Consider the following 18,450-nt stretch of genomic DNA (forward strand, 5'->3'; position numbering starts at 1 on the left):
GGAGGGAGATGTCTGGAACACCTCAAGGGAGGCGTCCAGAAGGCATCCTGGCCAGATGCCCGAGCAACCCCAACTAACTCCTCTCGATGCGAAGAAGCAGCAGTTCTACTCCGAGTTCCTGCCAGATGTCCGAGCTTCTCACCCTCTCTCTAAGGTTGAGCCCGGCCACCCTGCGGAGGAAATTCATTTTGGCCGCTTGTATCCGCAATCTCGTTCTTTCGGTCATCACCCAACGTCGATGGCCATAGGCCAGGATTGGGACGTAGATCGGTCGGTAGATCGAGAGCCTTGCCTTCCAGCTCAGCTCCTTCTTCACCACAACTGATCAGTTACGTGCCCGCATCATTGCTGACGCCGCTCCGATCCGCCTGTCGATCTCACGTTCCATCCTCCCCTCACTCGTGAACAAGATCCTGAGATACTTGAACTCCTCCACCTGAGGCAGGACCTCCTCCCCGACCCGGAGAAGGCACTCTACCTTTTTCCGAGCGAGGACCATGGACTCTGAGTTGGAGGTGCTGATCTGCATCCCTGCCGCTTCACACTCGGTCGCGAACCGCCCCAGCATGTATTGGAGGTTTCTGCTCGATGGTGCCAGAACAACTATGTCATCCGCAAAAAGCAGTGACGAGATTTTCCGGCCACCCAACTCGACACCCTCCACTCCCCGGCTGCGCCTAAAAATTCTGTCCATAAAAGTTACGAACAGAACCAGTGACAAAGGCCAGTCCTGGAGGAGTCCAACCCTCACTGTTAACGAGTCCGACTTACAACCGGCTATCCGGACCAAACTCCCGCTCCTTCGGTACAGGGACTGGACGGCCCTTATCAAGGGACCATCCACCCCATACTCTCGGAGCACCCCCAGAGGATGCTCCTGGGGACCCGGTCATAGGCCTTTTCCAAGTCCACAAAGCACATGTGGACTTGGTTGGGCAAACTCCCAATTCCCCTCGAGCACCCCAGCAAGGGTAATGAGCTGATCCGTGGTTCTACGACCGGGGTGAAACCCGCATTGTTCTTCCGCGATCAGAGGTTCGGCTCTCGATCTAATCCTCTTTTCCAGCACCCTGACATAGACTTTCACAGGGAGGCTAAGGAGTTTGAGCCCCCTATAGTTGGAACACACCCTCTGGTCCCCACTCTCGAAAATAAGGACCACCACCCCAGTTTGCCAGTCCAAGGGGACTGCCCTCGATGTCCACGCAATGTTGCAGAGGCGTGTCAGCCAGGACAGCCCTACAACATCCAGAGCCTTAAGATACCCTGGGCGGATCCCATCTGCTCCCGGAGCTCCGCCGGAGCTCTAGCATGCAACAAAAGAGGGAGAAGCCACGTACCCAGCCTGGAGGGTTACCGGGGCCCCACCCTGGAGCCAGGCCTGGGGCTGGGGCTTGATCACGAGCGCCTGGTGGCTGGGGCCTACGTCCATGGGGCACGGCTAGGCCCAGCCCGAACCGGCTATGTGGACACTCCCGTCCCCAGTGGACCCACCACCTGCAGGAGGAGCATGAAGAGTCCGGTGCATTGTGGATTGGGCGGCGGACCAAGGCGGGGGCCTTGGTGGTCCGATCCTTGGTTATGGAAATTGGCTTTTGGAACATGGAACATCACCTCTCTGGCGGGGAAAGAGCTGGAGCTTGTGGGGGAGGTTGAGCGCTACCCACTAGATAAGGTCGGCCTCACCTCCACACATAGCGTCGGCTCGAGAACCCAAGTCCTTGAGAGGGGTTGGACACTCTTCTACACTGGAGTTGCTCAGGGCGAGAGACGGAGAGCTGGGGTGGGCTTTTTGCTTGCCCCTAGATTCTCTAGTTTGATGTTGGGGTTCTCTCGGTCGAGCGAAAGGGCCGCTTCCCTGAGCCCTTGGGTTGGGGAACGGGTTCTGACTGTTGTTTGTGCTTATGCTCCGAACAATATTTCAGAGTACACACCCATTTTGGAGGACCTAGGACGGACGCTGGACAGTGTCCCGACTGGGGACTCCATCGTTCTGCTGGGAGACTTCAACGCTCACGTGGGTAACGACAGAGTGATCTGGAAAGGCGTGATTGGGAGAAACGGTCTGCCCGATCAGAACCAGAGTGGACTTCTGTGCTAGTCACAGCTTGGCCATAACCAACACCATGTTCAAACATAAGGATGTTCATCGGTGGATGTCAATGTTTGACTTCATAGTCGTGTCAGCTGATCTGCGGCCATATGACAGCAGAGCTGTCAAATGATCACTACCTGGTGGTGAGTTGGATCAGGTGGGGGGGAAGTCACCACGCGGACCCGTAAGGCTGGTCTTAACTCCCACATCCGACAGAGCTTTCCAGGGGCGGTAGGGGACATTGAGTCTGAATGGGCCATGTTCCGCTCCGCCATTGCTCAGGTGGCTGTCACGAGTTGCGGCTGCAAGACCGCTGGTGTTGGTCATGGCGGTAATCCCCGTACCCGATGGTGGACACCAGAGGTGAGGGGAGCAGTCAGGCTGAAGAAAGAGGCCTACAGGTCATGGCTGTTCTGTGGGTCTCCGGAAGCAGCTGACTGGTATAGTTTGGCTAAGCGGGCTGCGGCCGAGACGGCCGCAGAGGCAAAAACATGGGCGTGGGAGGAGTTCGGTGATGGCTATGGAGGAGGACTTTCGGTCGGCACCGAGAAGATTCTGGCAACTGTCCAGCGCCTTAGGGGCAGCAGGCGGCAACTTGCTCAAACCATGCTAGGTATGTGTGGGGAGCTGCTGACGTCTCCTGGGGCAATTATCCGGCGGTGGAAGGAATACTTCCAGGAGCTCCTCAATCCTACCAACATGTATCTTCAAGGAGGAACAGAGTCAGGAGACCAGGAGATGGACCATCCAATTTCGGAGCAGAAGTTACTAGCACCCTCCTACTTCTTATATCTAGAGTTGTATATTCTAATTTCTAAATAAAAATTATAATTTTATCCTGTGTAAATGCATCAGTTTGTATTGCTTGTGTCTCTAGCATGAGGGCCTACCGTGTAGTTGGCTTGTTCCTCTCGGTCCAGCTGTTGTGTGACAAACAGAGATCCTGAGTCTCTGTCCATGGTGAACAGGTTTGTAGGAGGCTGATCAGCTCCTGGACCAGTGATGCTGTAGAAATCTTCTTCAGTTTGTCTTGGTTTTGAACGGATCTGCGACAAAAGCAGTCACAACTCAGAATGTTTAAACGGCACTTTTCTGTCTGTAGTCAGAGCCACGTTCAGCCCCTGGTGGCAGAAGTAATCTGAATGGGGACGATTAGACCTGATGTGTTCAGGTGTTTCTACCAACAAATATCAAACATTTTTTAAGTGCTGCTCAAGTTTAACCTCTCTTATGTTGTGTCCACACCCTTCATGCCTAGAGGCACCAATCATTCATTTGGGCTTCAAATTAATGATGGGTACATTGGTAACGTGATTCAAGTACATTTCTATACTTGTCCGATTCCACCATAACTGGAACATTAATGGAGACAAACTGAGCCCACTAATCCATTTCAAAGGGTCTTACCTTAGAGATTTCAAGTGGGTAGGGTCCTCTCGTATTCTCAGCAACCTGGATGGAGGAATCACCCAGTCTCTCTTTCTCCTCCTTAGACCTCCACCAGACCTCTGGAAATACAGGACAGGCACCGGGGCTTCCATTGCACCCTGGGCAAGGACATTTAATAATATGGTCAGAGGGATAACTGTGGATAAGTAAGCCTTCATTGACTAGACCAACACATGCTGTAAGGTTATTACACACTCTGCAATAAGAGATGTTTCTTCTAGCTTCCACAGCTGAAAGAACAAAATTACATTAATAACTGATAAAGAAGCAGCCTGAACATTGTCAGCAGAGTAGAGAATGCATGGCAAAAGGTGTGTACATGCTGTTGAAGATCCTGGTGCAGCAGTTCCGTACCTGAGGTTCTAGTGAAGTATGACACATCCCAGCCAGAATTACCCTGGTTACATGGTCTTAAAACCCTGCTAAAAGTGTTGTCTGTTCAGGAGTATGGAGGAGTACAAGATTTAGACTAACTCAACAGATTTGGACCATCCCCTCAGCTGATCGGACCACTACTGCAACTGATGGTACCACCACCCCAGTTCTAAGCCAGTCTGCTATAGAGGATTAGAACAACTGCACCACAACCACCTTATCAAGTGTTTCTCAAATCCATAAAACAAAGGACATACATGTAAAATTCACAATAGAAACCTAGTTCATAAAAAATTCCCACTCCTTAGTTATTTCAAACCTGGTTGCCTGGTTACAACACCTTCAGAAAAGACTGACTAGAGGGGAAAGGGGGAGGCGTTAGAAGTCTTGTTAGAAGTCACCTCAAATATCAACTGGAACTACCTACTGAGATCCTTTACCCTCACCTGTATATATATCGAAAACCAAACAGCAAAGTAGATTTCTATGACAAACTTAAAGTTATTTAATTTATGTGACCACAAGACAGAATTCAATTTAGTCTGTGACTTAACATAAATTGGGACAAAAAAGAAGCTAGAAGGAATCTTAAAACCACCAACAGTTTAAAGATAAACCAACCAATCACAAACAAAAATTGACCTGTTGTTTACTAACTGACCCTGAAAGAATCACCAACACTTTAACTGGAATATCTGACCATAATGCCGTTTTCTACATTTTCTTCTGTAGAAAACTCTCCAAAGAGATTCCAGAGCTAATTTTAATATCCATAATGGTCAATGAATAACAATAGAATTCCCAAAACTCAACAACACAATACACACAATAATACAGAAAGCAAACTTCTTTGTAAAAACATCATTGACAATGTAAAAGAAAACAGTCAAAAATGTGAAAACAGCATTAATACACTTACTGGCAAACAGAACAAAAGACAACAAGGGGATAGAAATAAACATCAATGGAAAACCGATGACAAATCCCAATAAAATGAGCGCAGAGTTCAACAACTTTTTCATAGATTATAGAAACATCCCCGCTGTTCCATCCTGCTGGGTTCTGAACCCATTCCTATCAATGATGCACAACCGATTATTGCAAGAGATGAGATTTCACAAACGGAGGTAGCTAGCCATGAACAGTCAACTGAACAGCTCTGAAGCCAAGGGTGATTATGATCTTGATGTCAGTTTCAGAAAGAGCATAAAAACACACCGAGCTTAGACAAGAGTGGTTGTGTTGGAACGGTATTTCTAAAGAAGGCTTTTGACACCACAACATCCTTTTAACCAAATTAACTCACTTTAATTTTTCAGGAACAGCCATAAAATGGATGCTACCTGACCAACAGACTGCAGTGTGTCGTGGTCAATGCTGTCAAATCCACCTATCGGGAATGTGTTGCAGGAATCCCACAGGGTTGCATTCTAGGACCGATTCTTATATCAACGACCTTCCACAAGCATTCAAAAAATTAGATGCAAATGTATGAAGAAGATGCAGCAACATATACATCCGCAAAAAATACACAGGAAGCTGGTCGCATTCTTCCATCTGCAATGGCTCTAGTCCAAGACTTGTTTCCAACTCATGTTTGTATGATGTTCTCCAAACAAAACAAGAAAACTAGAGGGGGGTCATGTGACCATGACCATGATGGCAGCCTAGCGGAAATGTTTACGCCACCTGTGCAAGACATCACCAAAAAAAAAAAATTTTTTTTTTAAAAAAAAGAGTAATATTTGCAACTGAAGTCTAGAGTACAACCTCGGCAGTGACATGTCTAATCCCCGCCAGCCAAGCAGTGCAACAATTTTACCTGCGCCTGAAAAACAGCTACGAAAACAACATCACCGACCCTAGGCAGCAACATGGACACTAGCCGCACGGCTAATTTAGCCAAATTTCTGAGCGAGCTTAAGTCACTCCAGACAGAATTTGGAACAAAGCTGGACAACATAGACACTCATCTGACTGGAATGACGAACTCTGGAATAAGCGCTGGAATACAACATGACACAAACGCAACGAGATATCGCCTCAAACGAGGTGCGGATCGACGAAGCTGAACGCCGCATCTCGAGGTAGAGGGATCACTCGAAAAAGCGTAAGTTTGATGTGACCATCAAGCGTGTTACTTTCCTTGAATCCAAAGCAGAGGATCTGGAAAACCGAGGGATACGGAAAAACCTTTATACAAGAAAGGATCAACTACTGGCAATCTTACCAAGGATCCATTAAAAATAAATAATACTTTCCCAGACTTTTACGAGAAGCTGTACAAATCAGACTGCATAGAAATAAAAGAACAAAACATCTTCCTCGATAAGCTGAAATTCCAAACAATAACAGATGATGAAAAAAGCAGATTAGATTGTCGACTGAAGGCAGGTGAGCTTCTTGAAGCTATGGGGACATTAATGGTGGAAAAGCACCAGGTCCAGACGGATTACTGATTTCAGTTTTAAAAAACATTCTATAAAAGAAACTTGTTGATCCACTTCTTGGTATGTTTAGTGAATCTTTATCAAAATAATTCTCCCAGATACATTACGATGAAGCCCCTAGTTTTAATAACCCTTATATAGAAACCAAATAAGCCGCCAACTGAATGTTTGTCTTACAGACCAATCAGTTTGATGGGATGTGATACAAAAATACTCTAAAGCACTTTCTAGAAGGCTGGATAAGTAAATTCCACAGCAGCACATTAACGATGACCAGCAAGGTTTGGTACGAACAAGGCAAGGATATCATAATATTAGGAGGGTCTTGAATATACTTCATGAGAAACATAATGAGATAGACACTGCACAGCTTTCAGTAGATGCTTCCCAAGCCTTTGATAGAAGAGATTGGCATTACCTTTTTGATGTCCTCCCAAGATATGGATTAGGTGAAGTTTTTCTAAAATGGATTCCATTGTTGTACACAAATCCAACTCTTGAGATCCTTACCAATAATGCAACATCAAAACCCTCTAGACTACAAAGATCCACCCAACAGGGCTGCCCTCTGTCACCAGTACTATTTATATTAGCAATAGAGCCCTTAGCTATGGCCGTGAGGGAACCCAGAGGAATACCAGGCGTTACAGCTGGGGAAGGGAACATTGTATTTTGCTATTTGCAGATGATATAATATTTTATTGAGAAACTTAAAACATAGCATTCCTAATTTGTTGAGGTTAATTGAACATTTTGGGAGTTTTTCAGGTTATAAAGTCAAAACCCAAATCCATACTACTGCTCTTTAATAAGGTAGAACGTCATAACCCCACAATAGATACCCCATTGATAATGACGACAGAGGGATTTAGATACTTGGTCCACTTTGTCCATCTCTATGATTGGACAAATTAATTAAAATGACTCTTACCACAATTTTTATACCACTTCCAAACACTCCCACTGCTGCTATCAGAGATGTTTTACAACAAACTTAGGAATGATGGGAGGGTCAGGCTTTATCTTAAACTACTGTATTTGCCTTATGAGTGAGGAGGGCTTCAATTTCCTAATCTCAGACGGTATTATATGGCTGCCCAACTAGCCTCAGCATCCAATTACTTCTGTACTACTACACCTCCCACCTCGGTCAGCATTGAGCATGAATAAATTCCATTACCATTAAGCTTATATATGTACTCCTTAGGTCTTAAAACATTAAAAAGATGTATGAAAAACCCTTTCCTTAAAAATACCATCTTGGTCTGGTATGCAGGGCATAAAAATATAGGTGACATGCCTGTATTGTCTCATCTTGCCCCCATTTGGGGCAAGAAAGAATTTCTCATTTTAGAGACATACAAACTTCTGAATTTTGATCATTTCAAATACTTTAAATTTGCTGGTGCTCTGTATAAACTGGTCTTGCGCCGCCATCATTAAAACTAACACATGCTGCCGGCAGAGCCACTCGGTCTACGGTCAGAGGGGACGGACCTGCCCTACAGACGGACCAGCTTTGGACGAGCTGTTCTCTCAGGTGGGGGGTAATATTTGGAACAGCGTAGCCCTCCCCATGAGAGAACGCCTCATCACCCACCACACCAGAGCCCTGCGGGTCTCCTGAATGAACGAACAAACAGGATTTAAAATAAATTAAAAAAAAAAAAAAATGCGATGACGTATGTGAATCTTTTGGAATTCATGGTTTCTGCATTGATTTTTCAGAAAATGTGATCAGATTTTGAAGGAAAGGGTATCGACAAATATGCCAAAAATAAGAACATGCTGAGCTTTAATGGCTACAGTGAGAACCACAATGTGAACACTTGGGTTAAAGAGCCCAAGAACCTCACTGGAGTCCAGCCTTAGCATACCTGGAAGCCTGGTGAAAAAACAAAAACTGGGTTTGGAGGTGGGACTAGAGCTAGCCTGACTGTTAAAGAAGCCCCCCCCCACCCCACCCTTCAGTCAATGCTCACGAACCATTGACTTCCCTACAGCTGGAACAGGTTACACAGGGACATCAAAGACTTCACATTCAACAGTTGACAGACTAAATTTCAACCAATGGAGGCTTGGGGACGGTGGCTACTCGAACATCAGTCCAAAGGACCCCAAGAGCCAGGGCCACTGCCCAGATTTCTGAGGTCCTAAGCACAACTGGACAGTGACTCACAGTGACGACAGTTATGATGAATTATTGGAGAAAAATCACAGAATTTCACAATGGTTCACACATTTTTTCTGCTGTATTTAAGCTTGGATGACAACAGCTGCATGACCAGCTTGATGAACGTATTCAGACACTTCCAACTGATTTTTCAAGCGTAATAAAAGCATTTGTTTTTAAGCTCCTTCTTTAGGTCTTTCTTAACCAAAGCAGAAAAAGGTAACTTTTTTTTTTACCTCACTGTTGTTCACCTCACTTTCAAGGCTTTGGTGCAGCAGCCTGACAGGGAGGGTATGTTTGTGACCTTGGGAATCCCTGATATCGATAAGAAAGTCCAGGTGTCCTTCATGCAACGTAATTGGTCGCTTTACCTGGAGGAAAAGAGAAAAGGGGAATGCTGACAGGACAACCTCTTTTTTGTTTAAATTGGTTTAAAAGTTTAAGTTACAAGTTACCCATGTGACCCCTGTAGGCTTATGAAGCGTAGAAAAATCATTAACAAAATGAATTCATTCAAAAAAGGAATGTTAAAAAAAGGAATAGGGATCAAGTCTTCCTCACACCATTGTCAGGAAAAATCTTGCAAATTTCATCTTTTCATGTCTTTTTCAAGAATATAATATTTAGCACAAATAACTAATGTAAGTGAATTGAGACCTGGAGGCATTGTTGCCAGATCATGAGGAAACCAGAGCTTCTGTTTCCTCTGACTGTCTCCAAATGTTCATATTCAGTAAATGCTAATTATTGATAGCATCTACAGTCTAGACGAAGGAGCAGACGTGTCATTTATACAAACCAAAATAATGCCCGTTTGTTCCCATCCCAATAAAACCAAACCTTTAAACCCCACTTTAACCAGTAAGGGCTAATATAAAAATATATTTAAAAGCTGGTTACTGACCGTCAGAGTGCCGTCTGTCTGTACCCTGACACGACTGTCGCTACTCCAAAAGGTAAACCGTCTCCGCATGGTGCAGTCGTCAAAGTTCACTGTAATTTAATGGGCATAAATCAGTTCTCCAAACACGACAAGATAGAAAATAAAGGAAAGATACAGCGAGCAAGTATTCTGTAAACACACTGGTTCAGCATCCAGGTAAAGGTGTTCTCATACATAGAGAGTATACGTTAGGGGCAGAGCAATGAGACGGCTCAGCAAGTGATCTGGGTCACTGGGATCAGATCAGATCTGGAGAGGGATGAAGAGCTGCTTGGTGCTGTGGCTCACAGCTGAGGGCTACTTTCATTTTCAAGTGCACGCTAGAGGAATGCTTTTCCTGCAGATTCTGGAGCAGGAGCGTCGGGCCCTTCAGCTCAAACTCCCTCTTAACGCCAACAGTTAATCCAGTGGAAGATTAAGTGATCTCCAAAATGTGAACGTTGACATATTCTCTTTGTAGTTTAAACACCCCCCAATTCTTTAGGGACCTACAGCAAAACCACACTTGTCCAGTGATAGTGCCCACTAGCGCCCCCTCTGGCCAGTATCACAGCTTACATATTGCAATTAAACAATCTGTAGACTGATGTTAATCAAAGATTTAAAACATCAGCTACATCTCCGCACTGATCTACGGCCGACCAACCACAGGTGCCGAATATTGAAGAAACAAATGTAGATACATTTTTACAAAGTTCTCACCTTTGCCCAATCTTGCATGTGACCTCAGGTTCTTACTGGTCATTTTGAAAATCACGTTATCTTGGTCAAATCCAGGGACACATGTTTGCTCCTCTGGCGTCACCAACGTCGATACCTTGGAGAAATAAATAATAGTTATTGTCTAAATGTACAAGAAAAGGAGAAACACGTTGAGAGCATGTTTTTAAAAGGAAACGCACAAAATCCTGTCGTTTTTCATTCATGTTATATGTCAAAATTCCCTGGATAACTAAACTCCCCATTACTGGCTGAAATGAAAGTTGTGATCTAAACAATGATTCCTAGTTTCCCAGGATAACTGCCTGAAAGAAATCCCAACGAAACAGGAAGAAATAGAGTAATGAAATAAAATACTGAATTACTAATACATGAAAACAAGCCTGTTACCACCTCAGACCATAAGTGTTCCTGAGAAATGTTAAATCCCAGAATAGATTTTTTTATTTGCTTTGACTCAATTTCAAATGAATACATGGAAACAAGAACAAACTTCTTTATTCCCTTTATTCAAATGCTTTCGGGAAAATGCAGTGACAATTGAAACTGAAAAGCTGCTTTTTCTTTCCTCAGTTTCGAGTTCTGTAGTTGTGGTCTATTCTGGACTAGATTTCACCTCGGAAAGATAAAAATACCTGAGGACCGCACAGCAGCCGCTGAAGGACCAAGGACGCGTGTCATGACTGACATCAGCCCTTATTTCTCTGTGCTCTAGATAAAAGTGTTACAAACATATGGAATATATATGATCCGCAGAGTCTGGCGCACTAAGGAACACGTGGTTTACTTGTGGAAGTGTGTGTTAGTGTGTGAAAGCAGCAGGGCGAGGCCCCTGGGCCCGGAAGAGACCAGTCCAACAGCCATGATGGCGCTAGACAAGCGCCACAAATACTCACTAAATATGTGCAACTACCGCCGGAGACCAAGCTGCAACCTTTCATCCGGCGCTACCACCTGCTGCTTCAATCCATGGCCACAAATGTCAAGAACATACTCACGTAAACATCTACAGGTTTTTAAAAAAAAAGTCTTTTAAAAACCTTCCCGATGCTGTAAAGGCGCAAATTTGCGGTTGTTTATACTTTACAGGTAATGTTTTCTGAGAAATCAGTACAGAATTACAGGAAGTAGATAAAAACATACGAGCGTCAAACGATCTCACCTGATAAGCGACGAATAAAAAGACCCAAATTCGGACTCCAGCGACCCCCATCTGTCCCCCGAGCCGCCGACAAACTCCGCAGGTAAAAGTTTTCTTCAGGATTTCACCTCTTTGCTCGCTCGCTCTTTGTCCTGACTTCAGGAAGACAGTCAGAAAAGTGACTGAAGCAAGACGGAACAGGTACTTTCGGCGTGTGACGTCGTGTCACAGGTGCGCAGCTTCCGTATTCCTCATATGGTCATACTGGTTCTGCCCGCCCGGAGGAACCACGTGACTGAAACCAGCAGCCGCGAAGCGTTCGTCCAGGTTCCACACAAGGAATTCCAGTTCTGAGCTCCTTTACTGTCTCTCTCGCTCTCTCTCTCTCACACACACACACACGCAGGCGCGCGCACACACCCACACACACACACACACTCATCACAGGATGTGAAGTCATCATGTCATCAGTGTTTTCGCGTCATTAACTGGTGATTTCTGATTTCCTTTATTTATCCCTGTCTCACACTGGTGTACTTTTATATTTTGGTGTTTTTATCTTTCATTTTTACCCTCATAAAGCCACCCAAGGGGGCAAAAGGCACTTCAAATCAGGATTGTTGTTGTTGTTGTTGTTGTTGTTTCTGTGTTCAGACAACTGAGATCAATGTTGTTTAATCAGGATTTGGGTTATAAACGTCTCAGATATGTATCAAACACACACAAAAAACGATCTTGATCATTTTTATGAATTATAACAATAATAACGACGACGACAGTTATAACAATATTGACAGTCATAATAACGATAACGACAATAAAAATAAGAACTTTAATAATAAGGGCAGTAATAATGGTGATAGCAATGAATAATAAAAGTAATAATAATAATAATTATTGTGCGCTTGTGCATCGCAGACCTCCATCAAACAGGACATTTTCCCCACATATTGGCTTTGATGTTTGAAAGATCAAAGTTCAAAGTCCCTCTGGAATCTGGAGCCTCGCCAACATTTATTCAGCTCTTCCTTGTTTCACTATCAACATTCTAGAAAATATCATGAATGTCGTCACGCTCTTACTTATTTTGCAAAGACAACGGCCATAGCATTGATAATAACATTGTTATTACTAGTCACATGGTCATCCATGTTTTCAACGACACGCTTTAGGTGTTCAAGAGATGTGTTGACTTAATTGTGGATCTAATGTAATCTGATCTGCCTGCAGATTTAAATGGATTCACTCAGAACGTATTCTGATCAGATTAGAGTCAATGTCAGAACGTCTTTAATGATGATTCTACGGCTAAATGTGCCAATATATACGCAGACTTCTCGATGCTCGATCCTTCCTCAGAGATCTGAGGGATCCCTCAGCTGATATCACCGTCCACCAGTGTGAGGACCCCTGAGGGACCCCTGAGGGACCCCTGATGGACCCCTGGTCACATCTTTTCTGTCCTCTCAGTCTGATCTCGGTGATCTCTGGTGGACTTTGTAGGGTGGATTCATCAGAGATCAGTAACAGGGAAGTGAACTGAATCTGAAGGGTCATTTACAGTTTAGCTCCGCCCTTCAGGTGCGTGAACACATGATCGTCCACACAGAAAAACATTCACACAAATTCAGGAACTGCACCAGAATGAAAAAAGGAATGAGTGAATACTACAGCAGGGCAGAAATCCAGCCAACCACAGCTCCCAGTGCAGTTCACCAGTGCACGTAATCAGACCTTCATGGAAGAATCAGCTTTAACCGATAAAACCGCTGCTTTCAGGATTTCTCCTGTAGCTGCTTAAAAACACAACATTCACATCTGAGACATCGATATAAGTTATAGAACTAAACGTCTTTGACTCTATGTCTAAAAGGCTGGGTGGGGAGGGGAGGGGAGGGGGTTCTGCTGACTACAACACTAAAGCACTTCTCTAATGCAACAGCTAACCGACTGCACTTCCTGTTCAAAGCTCCTCGTCAGACCGTCGCTGTGCTTTTAGTTCCATTAAGTGTTAATGGGGGTGGAAGCATCATCAGAGCCTCACGTGGTCGACCCTGACATGGTGGACACAGGCTTGGGGTGGAGGACAGCTCCGCAGGATGGTGTCTCCTGGAACGTGGCGGTGGTCACCTGGAGAACTAAACTGAAGGGGGGAGGGGTGAGAAGAATGCAGAGGAGATAATCCTGAGGTGAGCTGGGCTTTGGGAGGGGACAGGAGGTCACAGCAGAAGCAGCTGGGAGACAAATCAGATAAAACTAACGGCCCTATTTCAGGACAGTCGTAGTGGCCCCACCCTGAGATAAACCAGTACCCCCCCCCCCCCCCAACACCCTGACTGGGAGACGGTCCCCCCCGCACCCTCTGAATCATTGTTGTGGGTCTCTGGGTTTAGGTGTGGCTCTGGTTACTTAAAACAGGAGGAGAAAGACAGATAACATTTTTATTGTTTTATTCATCTTCAACCATGTTAAGAAAAATAAAAACATCTATTTAATAACAGCAGCAAAAGTTCTGCTGATATACAAGTGTTGTTATTAGGAAAAGGGAGTCGGACCGAGTCAATACAGACCAGAATCATACATGGCGGGGGGGGGGGGAGGAGGGAGAGAGAGGGGGAGGAACCCAGAGAGAGGGAGGGAGAGAGGGGGAAGAGAGGGGGAGGAAGGAGGGAGAGAGAGGGGAAGGGAGAGAGAGGGGAGGAAGGAGGGAGAGAGGGGGGGAAGAGAGAGGGGAGAAGGAGGAAGAGAGAGGGGGAGGAAGGAAGGAGAGAAGGGGGGAAGAGAGAGAGGGAGGAACCCAGAGAGAGGGAGGGAGAGGGGGAGAGAGAGGGAAGAGAGGGGGAGGAAGGAGGGAGAGAGAGGGGAAGGGAGAGAGAGGGGAGGAAGGAGGGAGAGAGGGGGGGAAGAGAGAGGGGGGAAGGAGGAAGAGAGAGGGGGAGGAAGGAAGGAGAGAAGGGGGGAAGAGAGAGAGGGAGGAACCCAGAGAGAGGGAGGGAGAGGGGGAAGAGGGAGGGAGAGAGAGAATGGGAGAGAGGGGGGATGGAGGGAGAGGGGGAGGAAGAGAGGGAGGGAGGGGAGAGCGATTTTGATTCTTGATTTTCAACCACATCTTTATTCTGCTATTTTGTTCTACATTAACAGACATTAAAATGCAGTTTAAAAGTGACAATAAATAAATACATTGCACCAGCTGATCTGAAAAAACAAGTTCTTCTTCCTGGATAGAGCACAGGACGCCCCGGTAGGTCCATGTACTTACAAACTGTTCTAAATCTTTTATTTCTCTATAAAAGTTCAAATCAATGAGGATTCTGTCTCCAACCTTCTTCCTCCTGCTTACCTACACGGCCATTTTAGACTGGCCCAGAACTGTTCATCAAATGGCACTTGTCTTTTTTCGCCTTTACGTATTTAAAACCAAACACAAATGTCCTGAGTGAGAAGATCTCATCTGCTCTCCTGAACAAAGAGTCCAGCAAGGAAACCAAAGGGAGCAAACGAGGACATTCTGAGAAGCAATGGACAATCGTCTCGACTGCTCCACAGAACAGCCAGGTGTTTGGAACAGAAGGGTTCAAGATTGAAATAAAACTGTTAACAGCTAAAATCCCATAAACGAGTCTCCACTGGAGGTCAGCCGCCTTCTTGGAGAGGGGGGGGTTTGTAGAAGCTCCTCCACTCAGGCCGAACCTCTTCCCCCAGGGCTAGTTTGGCCCTCCAGGGTGATCGGGACCAGCACTCCAGCCTCTGTCTGTTCAGTACCCTCACCATCAGTCCACTCAGAGCCTTGCTCTCAGCCGTCTCCAAGGTCACTTCATGCTGTTGGTTTGGTTGGTCTGAATGACGAGGGATGGGAAAGGATGTTCAGGACAGGGAGAGGTCACCCTCTGGTTATGCTCCCTCAGCATTTGCCTCTCTTGCCCCATCAGACAGACTCTCCAGTGGCTCAGTAGTCGCTCCACGTTCCTCCTCGATCTCCAGCCCGGATGCACCTCTAGCTCCGTTGTCTCCTGCAGGTCAGGTCCAGTCGCCTCCAGCAGGGCTCCCAGGGTGGTAACTCCAGCCGTGTGCCAAGGCTCTGCAACTGTTGCTCCCGCCCAGGGAGGGGAACTCAGGAAAGGCTTCCATGGCCCACCGGTTCCCTCATGAGCCAGAACGAGGATTGATGTCGAACCCTCTGCTTCCACTACAACTTCCAGACGCTAAAAGGACCACGGTAAAAAGTTGGAGAGGAAAAAATCCTCACATTCTTAAAATCCAGTAAAAACAGACTCCTGTAATCCTAGACCGCCAATGCTCTGCAGGGTCAGCCGAGCCAGTGGCCTCCAGACCAGGTCTTGGGGGACAATATAGCAGCCGCTGAAAACAGCTGCTATATTGAAAAAAGCCTGAAAACAGCCCTCCTGCTGGTCAAGTGCACCAGCCCCTGTCCCCGTTCCTCCTTAGGGAGGAATAGCACCACCTGTAGGAGCCAGTGAAATCTGTCCCAAAAGAAATCTATCTAACAGTCTGGACCCTGGAGAGCAGGTCTGATGGGGGGTCCACTACAGCAAACCTGTGCCATAAAAAGGAGGGTACCAGATTATTTATCACTAATGTCCTGCCTCTATACAACATGCAGGGTAACAGCCATTTCCACCTTCTCAGACGTCCCTCAACGCCTTCTAGCACCCCTTCCCAGTCTTTCCTTAAAAACACGTCATCCCCTAAAAACAGCCCAAGATATTTCAACCCTCCCGTCTGGACCCAGCACCACCAGCCCACCCAGAAAGTCCCTCGTGGTTGCACATGCCACACTTTTTGTCCAATTTACTTTTGCTGAGGAAAGAGCTTTAAAAAGCTCAATTGTTTCCCCCAAAACCTGAATGTCTCTCTGCGTGTTTACAATCACCACCACATCGTCCGCATATGCCATTAATTTCACTGCTGTTGGGCAACCTGGGAAACTCACCCCCATCAGAGTTTTCCTTATTTTGTGCAACAGCGGTTCAATGGCAGGAGAGTAGAGCATTCCAGAGAGAGAACACCCCTGCCGCACCCCTCTCTGGACAGTGAAGGGAGCAGCCAGACCACCATTAATTTTTAGTATGCTCGCAACATCACGGTACATGACCTGAACCCTGGCAATAAATCCTGGGCTGAACCCAAACACGGCGAGCGTGTTCCACAGGTACTGGTGTTCAACCCGATCAAAGGCCTTTTCCCGGTCAAAGGAAATAAGACCAATGTCAATGCCCCAAAGAGCTAGAGATGTCCAAAACATGCCGAATCAAATTGATATTATTACAGATTCGCCTGCCAGGCACACAGTAGGTCTGGTCTACATCAATCACCTCTGCCATTACCTCCCTGAGTCAGAGAGCTAGCGCCTTGGAGAGGACCTTATAGTCTCCGCAAAGCAATGAGACCGGCCTCCAATTCTTCAGTTCCTGGAGGTCTCCTTTCTTTAGGAGCAGGGTGATGACTGCCCTTCTGCAGCTCTGTGGCAACAGTCCAGTTCTCCAGGAATACCTCTAACAAATCCTTACCCACATTTGCCAGGCTCATTTGCCAGGTTCATGAGGGCCACATGAAGCTCTTCCATAGTCAGGGAGAGAGTCAGCTGACAGAAGAGTGTTTGAAGACTCCCACCTGAGGAAGGTCAGACAATAACTCTGTCTCCAGTTCTGGATCCTCCACCATGTCACTTTTAAAAAGTTCCTTGTGAAGAGTCTTCTGATCCCAGCAGAGAGTCATCTCAGACTCTTCCTCATCCTCCTCTTCAGAGAGGCTCTGTTGGACCTTCCTGGCCTCCTCTTCCCCGTCATTTCTCGGCTGTTTTTTTCCACTTACTATTTTTGATCAACCTCCATCTCACCCATCGCTTTCTTTCCGCCCTGCTGCTCGGCCGATCCCGAGACCGACACCGAGACTAAAACACTCACCTCAGCCCCATCCATCAATTCCTCCAAAACCAACGCTTCCCCCAATGCCAGAGCCTCGCCACTACTTGTCAGCGGCTCTGATCCCGAAGCCCCACCACCACCACTCATCGGCGACTCCAGGCCCCGTCAGCACCGGCCGGCGGCTCTGGGCCCCCGTCAGCACCACCCGCCGGAGACTCTGAGCCTGGAGCGCCAGCGTTCTCTCTCCTGGCACCAGGACAAGCTCTAATGAGGTGCCCCTCAGCCCCACAACCGAAACACTTCATTGTATCTGATGTGACAAATACAACGTAGTTCAGGGGTGGGCAAATCCAGTCCTCGAGGTCAGATTCAAGCCAGACTTTCTGTCCTACAGGTAAACACTCACGTGGGGTTCCATTTACCTTGGTGAAAGCAGTTCCTGCCTGGAAGGATGCAAATCCCGGCTTGAATCCAACCCTCGAGGGATAGATTTGACCTCCTCTGATGGGCAAGTCCAATCCATGAAGGCTGGTTTTGCATCCAACACATCATCAATGTGTTGCAATCGGGTGTCCTCAGACGTCAAGCAGTGCTGTCTCAGACCCGGTCCTCGAAGGCCACTCCCCAGCCGGGTTTTCAGACCTAACGGGTCGTTCCACCTGGGTCCCTCTTACCTGGATGAGAGGACAGAAACCCCTGACGCACTAAAACATGCCTAACTGGAACTATACTGCTCAACTGGAACTATACTGCCCAACTAGAACTATACTGTCTAACTGAAACTATACTATCCAACTTTAACTATACTGCCCAACTAGAACTATACTATCCAACTAGAACTATACTGTCTAACTGAAACTATACTATCCAACTTTAACTATACTGCCCAACTAGAACTATACTATCCAACTGGAACTATACTGCCCAACTAGAACTATACTGTCTAACTGAAACTATACTATCCAACTTTAACTATACTGCCCAACTAGAACTATACTATCCAACTAGAACTATACTGTCTAACTGAAACTATACTATCCAACTTTAACTATACTGCCCAACTAGAACTATACTATCCAACTAGAACTATACTGTCTAACTGAAACTATACTATCCAACTTTAACTATACTGCCCAACTAGAACTATACTATCCAACTGGAACTATACTGCCCAACTAGAACTATACTGTCTAACTGAAACTATATTGCTGTAAAAACT

The 18,450-nt window shown here is 46.2% G+C and overlaps 1 protein-coding gene across 1 annotated transcript; it reads right to left on the bottom strand.

Moving 5' to 3' along the window:
- Positions 1 to 1,026: 1,026 nt before the first annotated feature.
- Positions 1,027 to 11,690, bottom strand: LOC115249673 (cadherin-1-like). The gene is made up of 7 exons (XM_029835727.1): positions 11,368 to 11,690; positions 10,188 to 10,302; positions 9,447 to 9,535; positions 8,779 to 8,913; positions 3,503 to 3,642; positions 2,986 to 3,141; positions 1,027 to 1,497 (listed from the first exon to the last, which is right to left on the bottom strand). Exons 1-7 carry the CDS (start codon positions 11,416 to 11,418, stop codon positions 1,257 to 1,259), a joined length of 927 nt encoding a protein of 308 aa, XP_029691587.1. The 5' UTR covers positions 11,419 to 11,690; the 3' UTR covers positions 1,027 to 1,256.
- Positions 11,691 to 18,450: the final 6,760 nt, after the last annotated feature.

This window comes from Takifugu rubripes, chromosome 4 (genome assembly GCF_901000725.2).
Source record: "Takifugu rubripes chromosome 4, fTakRub1.2, whole genome shotgun sequence".
Taxonomy (NCBI): domain Eukaryota; kingdom Metazoa; phylum Chordata; class Actinopteri; order Tetraodontiformes; family Tetraodontidae; genus Takifugu; species Takifugu rubripes.

Coding starts and splice junctions, on each gene's coding strand:
- LOC115249673 (XM_029835727.1), bottom strand. CDS start 11,418: ATGGGGGTCGCTGGAGTCCGAATTTGGGTCTTTTTATTCGTCGCTTAT. Junction 10,303..11,367: donor TTTTATTCGTCGCTTATCAG/GTGAGATCGTTT, acceptor TATTTCTCCAAG/GTATCGACGTTGGTGACGCC. Junction 3,142..3,502: donor ACCCACTTGAAATCTCTAAG/GTAAGACCCTTT, acceptor CTTTTGTCGCAG/ATCCGTTCAAAACCAAGACA.